The 13,347-nt window shown below is 33.6% G+C and overlaps 1 protein-coding gene across 4 annotated transcripts; it reads left to right on the top strand.

Moving 5' to 3' along the window:
- Positions 1–351: 351 nt before the first annotated feature.
- LOC142610227 (WRKY transcription factor 44) lies at positions 352–7,716 on the top strand. Of its 4 annotated transcripts, none has more exons than XM_075781985.1 (7): positions 352–758; positions 846–931; positions 3,336–3,805; positions 3,885–4,016; positions 4,227–4,963; positions 5,405–5,563; positions 7,147–7,716. In XM_075781985.1, the coding sequence occupies exons 3-7, from the start codon at positions 3,587–3,589 to the stop codon at positions 7,331–7,333; spliced, it is 1,434 nt and encodes a 477-aa protein (XP_075638100.1). In that variant the 5' UTR covers positions 352–758; positions 846–931; positions 3,336–3,586; the 3' UTR covers positions 7,334–7,716. The 4 variants fall into 4 exon arrangements, with proteins under 4 accessions (XP_075638100.1, XP_075638099.1, XP_075638098.1 ...); XM_075781984.1 differs by having other exon boundaries at positions 435–673; XM_075781983.1 differs by having other exon boundaries at positions 438–673; positions 825–931.
- Positions 7,717–13,347: the final 5,631 nt, after the last annotated feature.

Here is a 13,347-nt window from a genome sequence, read left to right as displayed (position 1 = left end):
TTTAGCCACAACTGTTCACGTAGCAGACAGTATGATAGAGAAAAACCGGTAATTTCATATAAAAGTAACATGCAGTTGATTACAGTCTACTGCGTAAGATAGTCTTATATGTCACTAGATTTACTTGACCCACACACACCCACACCCACACCCACACATAGCTCTAGAGTGAATCCACGCGCCATGAAGGAAAGTGGGACAGGGTTTTTTTTAAAATTTATTTATAGTTTTTACAAAAAAGTTCTAAAACCCTACAGATTAGAGAGTCAAAAGTTTGGGAAGTAGAGACAGTTAGTTGGCCGTACAATCAGGCTTGGAGCTCTTAGCCTCAAACAACCAATCACATTCTTCGAGACAATTAGGAATTTACTATACAACAAGTTTTTGAAAAAACAATAATAAGTATATATTACATAAACAATAAAAATGGCAGAACTGAAAACAGTTGGATCTTAGTTGGATTTTTTTTTTTCAAAGTCTTCATCTTTCTTCTGCAACTTTTCTTTGTGTCAAACTTGTAAATGTCTTCATTCTTCACACAAGTATTAAAACCATATTTCTCTCTCTCTAAAGGGTACTGTTCAAAATCTTCAGGAACTGTCTGAAATAATATTGAGAGTTTGAGACTTTTTCTTTTTTTGGCACAAAAAAGACAACCCCAATATATCTAGTGGTATTTATTCTTTACCTACAAAAAAATAATAATATTATAGTGAGCTTTATGTTGTACTGGTTAACTTTTCTCTCACTCTCTTGAGGTCAAGTTCTTGTACATATGTCACGTTTTATTTTGTAATTTCTAAAATTTTTTCATTTTCTTACAGATTCTTCACTTTGTAATACAGGATGAGTTCAATGTTATAAAGTGAGTTAGTTCATGGGATTTCAAGAACCCAACCAACTTCTTAGTTGCTTAGTTATTGCCATTCTGGTTAGTACTAACTTCCTTTTCTATTTATGTTGAATTTTTCTAACCAATTTATTTTTGGATTTTGATTTATGATTTTTATGTACCTGCTTTAGTTATTGGAGGTTTCTCTGGTTTCTGAGTCCTTATTTTTTTCTCTCCGTTATTAGTAAAACTCTTGAAGTCCCCTATTATCCTGCATTTTTTGGAAAAATTTAATTGTTGCTGTGCTAGCAGAAGGCTTGAGTGAGTTGGGTCAAAATGTTTTCTATTTATTGTTTTGAAATATGCTGGTTTGCTTTGTATTCGTGCAATTTTACTTATTATTGTTGTAGAATTCTTATAAGTTTTTCTTGCATAAAAATTAGTTATTTATTTATTAAAATCTTTAAAAGATGAAAGAATCGAAGTTGGAAGTTGGCTACTTTCATATTGGTGTTTAAGAAAATCCCTGTAATGGAAATATTTTATGGTAGTTCTTGGCTCGACACAACTAGATTCTTGGTTTTGTGATTTTTGAAGAGGGAAAAATCCGGATTGTTGCAATGGTTTAGAGTCCTCCGGTGCTGGCTGAGTTCCACTAGAAAAAGCTCATAGGGTTGATAATCAATTGTGGGATAGATGACAGGGTTCGTGTTCATGAAAATGGAACAAGAATATATGAGAGCATCCACAACAGAGGAGCTGAGCTTTCTGATATTGATTAAAAAAGTGTTTAGTGGATTGCAGACTTGTGGTTGCAATGAAAACCAAGAAATTCACTGAGTTAGAGGCAGATAAGCACAATTACGCTTGCTCACAAATGAAATGCTGGATAACAAAATCCACTAAGGGATGTCTATCCGATAGTGTTCAGTATTTTGATAGAGAGTATGAGTAGATGGTGTAATGTTATGGTGCTTCCAAAGTTTGCAGGAGAATTATTCTGAGTTATGAAAGGAGACACATTCAATTATTCATCTAAGGCTGTATAATAGTTGAAGCTTGAGAGTGACTTGTCAGTTGTGCAAATGAGTATTTGGGGAAACTCAATTGGCTTCTTTCTGATTCAATTCAATCATTTTGTGTTTGTTCTTTTCTTCTTTTGAGAATGACATGGAATTTTCTTAATATCACACAATTGTTTGTTTGATAGCATATAACCTGGTTTGCAATAATATATAGGCGACTAGATTCAAAAGATGCTTCTCATCTTGTCGTGCAACTTTGATAAAATAGAGTTTGATCCTGGGGTTAGTTCTGGCATTTGATTAGGACCTCAGGCCTGAAAAGATTAATACCTTGTTGGGAAGGATTCCTTGCTTGCTTAATTATAAAGAACATGACTTACTTTGTATTGGGAAAGTACTGACTTCCTTTTGTAATAGTAAAGAAAACCTGAGAGCAGGATTTTTTCTGGGTCAAGTTCCTAGATCTATGTTTCCCTAGTGCCTAATGCAGCTTCAGCTCAGTTTATCTTAATTGACGATTAATGAAATTTGAGGCATATGTTTGGTGGTATGCTGTGTTCTACTAGTGCATACTATTTGAATTAAACAAGGGGTGATTTCCAGCATGCATTTTGGAAATGACTTCTGGAGATATTGATTTGTTGTTATTTATTAAGGATTATCACAAACTGTTCTTAAGTTTCTATTTAATTTATAGTTTCACTAGGAACGTAGTAACAATGATGGTTTCTTATTGCTGTATTCTGGGTCTACTAATTTACTTTTTATTTATACTCTTTAGCACTTTAAATTGAATAGGCATTTACCTATTGGGGTTCAGAAGATAAGGCCCTTTCATCACACAATGACCTGGTGAAAGTTGAGAAAAAAATAAGTTTGCTTCTTGTTTTTAAGACATGTTTAAAGTTGATCCTATTATCTTCTTCAATCTATTTTTTTTAAACATTCATCTTAAGATATTTATTTAGCATAAAGCCTCTTCTGGAGCTAGCTAGTTGATTAGAGTGGCTCAACACTTCCTCTCAAATGTCTTCAATCCTTCCCATCTTCCTATGATCCTATCCTATAATTACGTTAACTTCAATTATGGAAAGGTTGGAGTGAGGGGTGATGAACATAATTCTAGAGGTGAATTATAACAATCAGTTTCTAATATGCATGTCTAGGCTCTGTTGCATCAGCATGGGGTTGTAAATCAGGTTTGCAATCAATGTTTATCATAGATACCAAGTTATGTGTGCAGCTGCATGTGACATTATTGTGTTCTTTTATGTGATGAAAAATGCCTTTGCTGTTCTTCCTTCTCATCATTTACTCTTCTATTAGAGTAGAGTAGACCTAGCTGGAAATTGGCTGCAATTTCTGGCCAGCTCTTACTCTACTCTCATCTACTCCCCCTTCATCCAATCTGGTCATTAATTAAAAAAAAAAAAAACTAATTCACTAGTAGTTTATCTAATAATCCTAGTATTATGCAGGTTTGAGGAAGAAGAATTTTAACTTGGTCCAGCTGTAACCAACATTGACAAAAGTGACTTTGCAAGCATATTTTAGTTGTCCTTGTATTTGAAGATTGCTTGCCAACAACTCTATAGCTTTTGCTATCTCTAATAGAGGAATATCTAGTATTCCAGGCAAATGATAATTGGAGTTCAACACTTTCAGTTAGTTCATTTGGGCATATCGTGCTCCATGAAAACGTAATTAGAACAGCATTTATTTATTGAAGATGGATACCAAAGAAGCAGAGAGAATAGTCATAGCTAAACCAGTTGCTTCAAGGCCTACTTGTTCCACTTTCAGATCTTTCTCAGAACTTCTCGCAGGTGCCATTAATGCCTCACCCTCTAATGTATGTTCAGAAACTGCAGTTGCTGCCATTAGACCAAAGACAGTGAGGTTCAAGCCAGTGGTGAATCATAGTCCAGTTGGGTTGGTTTCTTCCCAGGTGACCTCTAGTTCTTCTAAATATCTTTCTTTATTTGATTCTTCTTGTCTAATGATCTTTTTGTGGCTGATAATTTCAGGCTGAGATCTCTGGAACAGCTGTTTGTAATTCATCTGATAAGGTTTTGAAACTTGATAGCAAATCAACTGTGGTATACAAACCTTTGGCAAAGCTTGCATCAAAGAGAACTGTGTCTCTTTTGGCAAATATGGTCAGTTGCTAAAATCTATGAGCATACCTCTTTCATTTCTGGTATATATGGTATCGTAATGGCAGTTCATGTTGTTTTGTTGTTATTTTACTTTTTGTTCTATCATCCTAACCTGTGCAATACATATACAGCAGACATAAAATTGAACTTGGATTATTGTGTACTTTCAAAGTTTGAAGTTAAAGATTTTTAAATTTTTTTTGGGACCAGGGAAACTTCAATACTAGTCTTCAACAACCTCAACCATCAGTTGATGCCTCTGTCCAACATCCAAACCAAGAAAAACACAAATTCAGACCCCTACTTAGCACAAATCTTCATCAGAACATTCCATCATATGTTGAAACAAATCGGACAGTAGGGCCCTCAAAGATAGCATCACAGAACCTGGAGGAGGATGCAAAAGCTTTGCCACCCACGGCTAATGGTGATCGACCTTCTTATGATGGATATAATTGGAGGAAATATGGTCAAAAGCAAGTCAAAGGAAGTGAGTACCCAAGAAGTTATTATAAGTGCACACACCCAAATTGTCCTGTGAAGAAGAAGGTTGAGAGATCGTTGGACGGTCAGATTGCAGAGATTGTATACAAGGGTGAGCACAGCCATTCAAAGCCTCAGCCTCCTAAGCGCAACTCATCAGGGACACAAGCACTTGCAATTGTATCTGATGGGACTGGTCAAGATGCCAACACCCCACCGTGGGCTAATCACAACAATGAAGGGAATGAAAGTTCTGAAGGTAGAGTAGAAAATCAGAATGAAGTAGGACTATCTGCACCTTTGACTTATCTGGGCAAAGCCATAGTGCCTCGTGATCCTGTTTCAACTGGAGCAATTAATGCTGGTGGTGGAACTCCTGATAATTCCTGCGGTCTTAGTGGAGAATGTGAAGAAGGGAGCAAAGCAATTGAGCCAGAGGATGATGAACCCAGAAGCAAAAGAAGGTATGATTAGGTGAATATTAATAGCAGCCTAAAATGAAACCAATAACAGGTATATGAAAATAGTGACCCTTTTTGAGCTGGCTGTGTACGAGTCAAGTATTGGTGTTAGAGCTTGAGATACATTGTTGACCCACTTTGTGACACCTTAAACTTTTGGGACTGATGGTTTTCTAATATATGCTAAAGAATTTTAATTTAGGGATATGTTCCAAAAATTTCAGCCTTTTGTTATAATCAATAGCTCACTACTTATCAAAGAAATAATATAAGTTTATCTTATGTCAAATTTAAGCTTGCCTTTTTTCTTTCTTCCTATGTATTTTCCCCTACTGTCCTTGCACAATCAGTGAGCTCTCTTATTTTCAGCGCGCATCATTAACATTTTCCTCTTTCAAGTTTAATGCAACAGTTTTTGCTGCTGAACTGTGCTCTCTGCTTCAGGAAAAGTGAGAATCAATCCAATGAAGCTGGCACATCAGGGGATGGTGTACAAGAGCCCCGCATTGTGGTGCAAAACGCCACGGATACCGAAATCACGACTGATGGCTTTCGCTGGAGGAAATATGGACAGAAAGTTGTCAAGGGAAATCCATATCCCAGGTTAAGATTCAATTACTTTTTGGATATGATATAATCTTTTCCTTTTCAGATCCAAGGTCTAATATGGCATTTTAAGATTCAGAAACTAGGAACAAAAATTTGTGGTCCTTTCAACAATGCTTTATCTTGTCCATGTAACTGTCATCATTAGGCACACCTCCCACCCTCTGTAAATGAAAATTTTGAGATATTATGATGTTCACTATTAAACATAGGTTCTGTGAAAAAGTGAGCTTTGAAATTAAGCTCCAACATCATGCCTGTGGCAAGTTTGTTCACAGACTAGAGTTTGTATTGCATCTATCATCTTGTCGCATAGGTGTTAGTATTGGACGATACACGATACACGATACATATCGGATATGTATCGTATTGAACCAATAATATATTGTATGCTCATGAATCATACAATATAGAGATGCATATCATAGGAATTGGATGTATTAGACGACATATAGTAGACATCAAACATGTAGATTAAGATTGGGTTTTTGCTAATATTTCAGTTTTTGACTTGAGTCCAACAAGTTTTTGGACTTGTTTTTGACACGAATATATTGGGCTACACTCTTGAGTCCAATAAAATAACGTGTCCATGATTTTCTCTCTCTCTCTTTACAAAAATTAGACAACACTTGAATTTGGCTGTTATATATATTTGATTTGTTTAGTTAGTTTCGTTAAATATTATTAGATAAGTGATGATTATATTAGTTATTTGTTAAATATGTTGTTGTTGAATGTGTTCTAAGTTTCTAATAAACTAGTAGTGGACCTACGGAATGCATGGAAATATATAATTATTTAATGTGATATAATTTATAATTCATTCTTTAAAACTTGTTGAATATAACATATCAAGATTAGCCCTTTTAAGAAGTAGATTCACTTAACCAAAAAATGATTAAAAAAAAGGGAGAGGCTTGTGTCCAATGTCTAGTTCCACTGGACACGCTAAGCTACGGACACGTGTCCAAAACTGAACACATGTCCGCATCTCAATCTGTCTAGTGGAACTAGCCACTGGACACAAGCCCAACCCCAAAAAAAATATTAAATAGTTAGCCAAAGCCATAAGTGGGAGAGATACGACTTAAGATGGGGATTTAAGAAACACAATACCAAAACACCAAAATGCATCAACCCGGTGTATAGTTTTTTATTTTAGTTTATTTTATATTTTTATGGGGTCCCAGTGTATAGCTTAAAAAAAAAAAAAAAAAAACTCAGCAACTCAAAGCAAAGCTGCAAGAAGGAATAAAAACCCACCAAATGAGAGAGAGAGAGAGTAATCACTTAAAGTAGGCAAGAATATGGACTGAATAAGAGATGGGAAGGGTTGGAAACAATTGGCTGATGTGGTAAATGAGAGAGTAGCAAAATTAATAGCTAATCATCTACTCCATATTATTATATATTGTTCTGTTTATGCATAGCTATAACTTTTTTTTATATTTTTTATAAAGTGTGCTTCTTACAATACACGATTAAAAAAAAAAAAAACCTCTTCTATAGGACAACCATGCTACTATATTTCTTTCAATAGAATAGCCCCTTCAAACATCATTTAATCTGTCTTGCAGAAGTTATTATAGATGTACTAGTCTCAAGTGCAATGTGCGCAAACATGTGGAAAGAGCATCAGAGGATCCAAAAGCTTTTATCACCACCTATGAGGGAAAACATAACCATGAGATGCCAGTCAAGAACACAAATCCAGTGGCCTCTGAAACAGATTCACTGCCTCCTAAAAGTAAAGACAAGCGATGATGAATTGACACCATGGATTGAAAACTTCATCAATCCATCTTTTGATCAGTCAGATAATGTCAGATAGAGTTCAAGGGCAACAGAAGCCAAACGGCTAAAGCAATCTGCAATGGTAGATCATTTTTCCTGTGAATCTCAAGTTCTTGATGAAGACAGCTTCTTCTTCTTCTTCTTCTTCTCTTTTTATTTTTTTTATTTTTTAGTCTTCTCCTTTTTGTGGGTAAGTAGAAGTATTAGTTGGTGACATAAGTTGACTCTAAGCCTCTTTTTCCTTTGGGATGAGTTACCATTTCACCTTTATCTGACTCAGTTAAGCTTCTTAGTAATTCTTTATCTTTTAATTGTTTCCACTCCATATAATAATAAGTAGACTTGTATATGCACTTCAGTTTCTTTTAATGTTCTTGAATTCTTGTTACAACCTCCATAATTTTTGATACTACAGAAACCATTTGTGCGTTTTTGCTGATACAGACCTTATGTGCTTATTACACGTGAACGTGTTTAACCTTGAATTTTCTGAGACATCTGCTAGTTTTCATTATTTGAATGTATATCAGCATATGGTAATTATTATAATCATCTAGTTTGTATAACAGCATTAGTAGCAGGGAAGCTAAATAGTTATATTAGCTTCACCAAAACACAAAAATGCATGTTACAATAGTGGAGTCAAACTAAATTTTTTTAGCTTCTTCGATTATGCATGTAGCAAGAAGCCAAAAATAATAATAATATTTTATTAAACTTCTCTCTTCTCTCATTAAAATAATTTTTTTTCTTTTTCTTTCTTTCTCTCTCTCCGGCATTCCTCATCTCCTCTCTGCTTCGCCGGCTAGCTCGCCAGCAGTGGTGCTCATAAAATCCCTATAAAACCCACTGAATTAGACACCCAACCACTAGAAAAATACCAGATCGGACCACCAGCAATGCGGATCCACCAAACCCAAATCACAAAATACAATAAAACACAAAACACAAACCCACAAAGATAGAGGTATTGTTTGGATTGTGTTTCAGCTTAGCGTTTGAGCGTTTGTGTTTTACACGCTATGGGTCCCACAACTACAGTGCCCACTAAAGGAAATGCGCAATTGAATTTCTAAACGCACCATTTTCATTAAACAGCACTGTGCGTGTAGTGTTCAGAATTTGATAATTCCAACAATCTAATTAAACTATTCACAATAAAATTGAATCAAATAAAAAAAATAGGTACCTTGAAACTGAATTTGGCGAATGCAAATCAAGCCCACCACTAGTCTTTTGTTGATTCTGTGATTGTGTTTGTGGCTGAGGCAGTGGCTGTGGCTAAGCTACTGGTTGTACTCTCCGATAGCCAACCGGCATGCCGTGATCCAATCTTTCGTTATTGGAAAAGACCCTATTCTGGTACTCTCTGGGCACCGCAGAACTCACTGGAACGGGCTGTACAACTGTTAAATTGACCGGCAACAAAGGCGGTGAAGAAATCACAACAAAGCCCTCGTCTTGCTTGTTGAGCTAGGGTGGGTGAGGAGTGAATAGAAGGAAAAAAAAAAAAAAACTGTAAAATGCAATCCTTAAATACTTTCAGTTGAGCTACAGTACTCGTATCAAAAAATTATCATCTGTGTGTTTCACTTATTTGCTAAAGTGTTTTCAGTTTTCAATTTTTAGCAAAATAAGCGGTATCCAAACGGACCCAGAGTAGAGAGAAAGATCAAAGCAACGTTGGTCCAAATTCAATACAACCACCACAAAACATAAACCCACATCACAAATCACAAATCACAACCTATAGGATCCTCGAGAGCTTCGACGATTTCGTCTTTTGCGCTCGCGAGGAAGGCTTTGGGATGGTGATGGGTGGGAAGGAGAGAGCGGCAATGAGATAGAGAGAAGTGAGAGTGGAGAGTGGAGAGGAGAGAAATGAGAAGTTTTTTTTTGAGAGTGGAGAGTGAGGCACAGCGCAGTGGCGGGCCGGTGGCTCCAGGAATTTTTTCTAGGGTGTTCTTCAAGAAGCATAAATTACAACATCTAATAAAAAGAAAATTTTATATATTGACAACAATAACAACAGTAAAAAAATACGCAAATACATAAAATTTTACAATTTCAGTTGTGGTTGTTGATAGTGTTGCTGAACAGGGATGGACGGCGATGACTGGGGGAGAGTAAGTGAGTCTCTTATTTCTTTTTAGCCTTTAGGTTTGATTTAGTTTTAGTTTAAATTGTTTAATGACTTGTGAATCCGCGAGGCACTAAGGATTTTAAAAAAAAATATTTGTTGAATTAAAAATGTAATCGTGTTGGTACGGTGTTGGAGTAGTGATAGTCTTAGTCTGAGATGAGATTGATCTTGTATTGGGCTTTTCCATTGGCATTTGGTTTGGGTCTTGTTAGTGGTTTTATTATAATTTTTTTTTTCCAGTTTTCGTTCAAGTTTTTATTTTTTGGGGTTTTTGTCATGGTTTTATAAACTAGTACGGTGAAAGAGCTGAAAAAGGAATTGGTTACTGGTTTTTTGGTCAGACCGAGATCCGACTGATGGTCGAAACGGTGACGTCATAAATAATATAATTAATAAAATTTTAAATTATATAAATAAAAATATAATAAGTTTATTACTAATAATATGATAGCAAAATGTAAAAACATAATATTTAGTGACACTTTTTGTGTAAATTTAATCAAATTTCCTTAAAATGGACAATAACATGTTTAATTATAATCATAAAAATAAAAAGTTTATTTTATATATATATATAATGAATTAATTGATGTTATATAAAAATTAAGTAACTTTTTAAATTTATTCACTTAATTAACTAAAACTACTATTTTTTTTCTAATCAAAATTATTGGAAAAAGAAAAAAGAAAAGTAGTTGTACGATGAAAAAAGGAAAAGCTAAATTTACATGACTTTGACCAATTAATTGTATAATATATATTATAATGCTTTTGAGGAAAAGTAGTCGTACAATGAAAGCGTGTAAGGTAAAGCAAAAACTAAAAGTAAAGCCGTAGTATAGGCTTAAAAGAATATAAAAAGCATATGGTTCTTTTTGCTCGAAAAACCCTAATATATTGTTAAGTTGCTCAAATTATGGACCAAAAAAAAAAAAATTTAGGGTGTTCCCAATTTTTTTTAAAGGTAGATAAATATAAAATTTTAAATTATTATGTATAAAAAAATTTTAAAGATGGAGCCGCCCCTGGCACGGCGTGAGATAGAGAGAGAATTTTTATTTTTTGAGAAAGAGAAATAAAAAAATTAATAAAATAATGTAGTAGATATATTATTTTATTGTGATATTTATATTATTTTATTGTGTTGAAAACTAAAATAGATCCACTGCTGCTGAATGTTTTGTAAAGTAAGTAGGTAAAATAGATAAAATAAATTTTTGTAGTGCTAAATAGCTAAATTTTTAGTTCCATTGCTATGGATGATGTACAGCTAGACTTATTCCATCTCTCTTTTTGCTTTCAAATGTGAGAAAACTAATTTTACTCTTTCTGTTCTGAAAAACAAGCCCAAATCTATGGTACACAATCAAAAGATTTAATCAGCATAGCTTATCTGACAATTTCCCTAGCTAAAGGGCTGTGCATACGTGCATTTTCTGCATACGTGCATTTTCTGCATGCATTCATTTGAATGCATGCGATCCTAGGTGAACCAACCTGTAGTGAACAGGTAGAGTATACTAGGGCGCTTGAGAGAACCATGTCATAGGAACTATCTTATAAAATGAAATAGATGCAATAAAGTTTCAAAGACTGTACCTATTGAAAAAAAAAATATCCAAGGATATTATACCTCTCTCCTGTTTTCTAATCACAACCTTATCTTGTATAACCTGGTACTTTCAAGATTCTATTAAATTCAGAATGGTTAGGTGATTTTCACGCAAAGAAGCACCATTAGTAATTATAACCATGTTTTTTGGGGTGAAAAAATAATAAAGAAAAGTGAGATTGCACACTGGAATGAGTCTATGAATTTGATTAAGCTGCGTGGTCTTTACTCCCTATGTATATACTGCATCCATTACATGTAATCACGAATAAATAAAGTTAGATACTCTCATCAGAACAAAAATTCAAACTCCAAACTTAAATTAGGGTCCGGGCTTTATATGAAGGAAATATATATATAAAAAAACAGAAGTAGAAAAAAGTAGTAGTACCGCCCACACGGTTTGACAAATGTGTTGTTTATAATGATTGCCATTTTGCTAAAAAAATGAAAATGGGGAACATGAACCCCATTTGTCATGAATCATGATATCAGGGATATAGAAATTTTTGAATGAAACAGGTGGAGGAACCATCTTGGCGGGTCCAATTAGAGCTAGCCGTTTTGACACCAAACTGTCACCTCTAAAATATCAATTATTGGAAACTATAATCTAATTAATGGAAATTATATTCTAATTGCTTGCAAAACACCTCTATAGTGTATTATAGTCTAACTCTCTTATATATTTATAATTTTGCTTCTTCTTCTTCCATCTACCTCTTGATTGTATAATAATGTATTCTATCCTTATACGCATAAGTCATAACTACTTTGTTTACCTCTATTATGATATTAACACCACTTAGCTGTAAGAGATTTTGTCACTGATTTGAGATTACAACTAATCTCATTATTTCAAATGCTCATTTCATAGAAAAGTGCATTATAATATATATATATATATATATATATATATATATATATATATATATATATATATTATAATTTGATTGTTAAAAAAGATGGATTTTTAAACCTTATATGCCTTAATTGAAAACTCCCAAAGTGTCAATTAAACGAAAAATATTTTGACAAAAAATACATAATCATTACAATTTACAAAGACCATTTTTTTTCTTTTTTCAGTTAGTGTGAAAAAAAAGGCATCCACCTATGAGCATGGTTGTCAAAATCCCGATCTGGATCTTACGATCCTACGATTTTACGATCTCACCTGCTCAAAACGATTCGGATCTTTCAAGGATCTTTGCGATCGTTCAGGATCGATAGGATCACACAATTCTGACGATCCCAAACGACCTTTATTTCTTGTAATGTTTTTAAACTTAATAGATTGCTCAGTTGGACTTAAATGAAAAATAAAATCTCAATAGACCAAATTTTTCAACTCTAATGTAGAGAGTGTGCCAGTTGGATCCGAATAAAAAATATTCCAATAGAGTGTCATGTTTTGAGATTTTTGACCTCTTAAAATGATGCTTATAAATGAATATAGTGATGTATGGTAATTATATTAATGAATGTATAATTTATGTGATTATTTAACATACAAATGTTTATTTTTTTTATTTTTTTCTCAAATAATATAGGATCTTCCGATTTATGATCCGATCCTACGATCCACGATCTCACCTACCTCCTACGATCCTACGTAGGATCCCGATTTTGACAACCTTGCCTATGAGTAATGCTAAAGATACAAATTATTTTACAAAAAAATTTATAACTTGCTGATGTGGTGATTGGTGAATGATTATTGGTAAATGAAAAAGTGATGTTAATGGTTGGCCTAAATAAAAACCAGTATAAAGTTGGCCACAATATCAATTTGTAAAAGTATTGTAAAATAATTTATGTGTGTAGTATTATTCTCCACCTAATATGTCATATCTCTTACTAAAAGATAAATGAGATAAATTACATTTTACATACTCTAAATTTGAGACCAAATAAGTAAAGTAAGGTACATTATATTTTAAATCTCATTAGTCATAATTTAAAGGAGATTTTAAATTAAACTCTATATTTTATAAAATGTATTAATTCAAACAAAAAATTTAGTATGTTTGAAATAACCATTAATGCAAAATATTTAAATGACATGCCGTTTTATGACATAAATTGAAGTAATGCTTATATATAATAGAGGTGTAAATCCGATAAAGCATAAAATAAGCGTGCGTGTAACATAGTGTGAATGGGGCATGAAATAGAAAACTCAAATGACTTTTTTTTTTTATAATTTATAATTTTATTTTATTTTAT

Source organism: Castanea sativa, chromosome 9 (genome assembly GCF_040712315.1).
Source record: "Castanea sativa cultivar Marrone di Chiusa Pesio chromosome 9, ASM4071231v1".
NCBI lineage: Eukaryota > Viridiplantae > Streptophyta > Magnoliopsida > Fagales > Fagaceae > Castanea > Castanea sativa.
The sequence above is the reverse complement of the archived record's forward strand: the minus strand, read 5'-3'. Positions and strand labels throughout refer to the sequence as shown.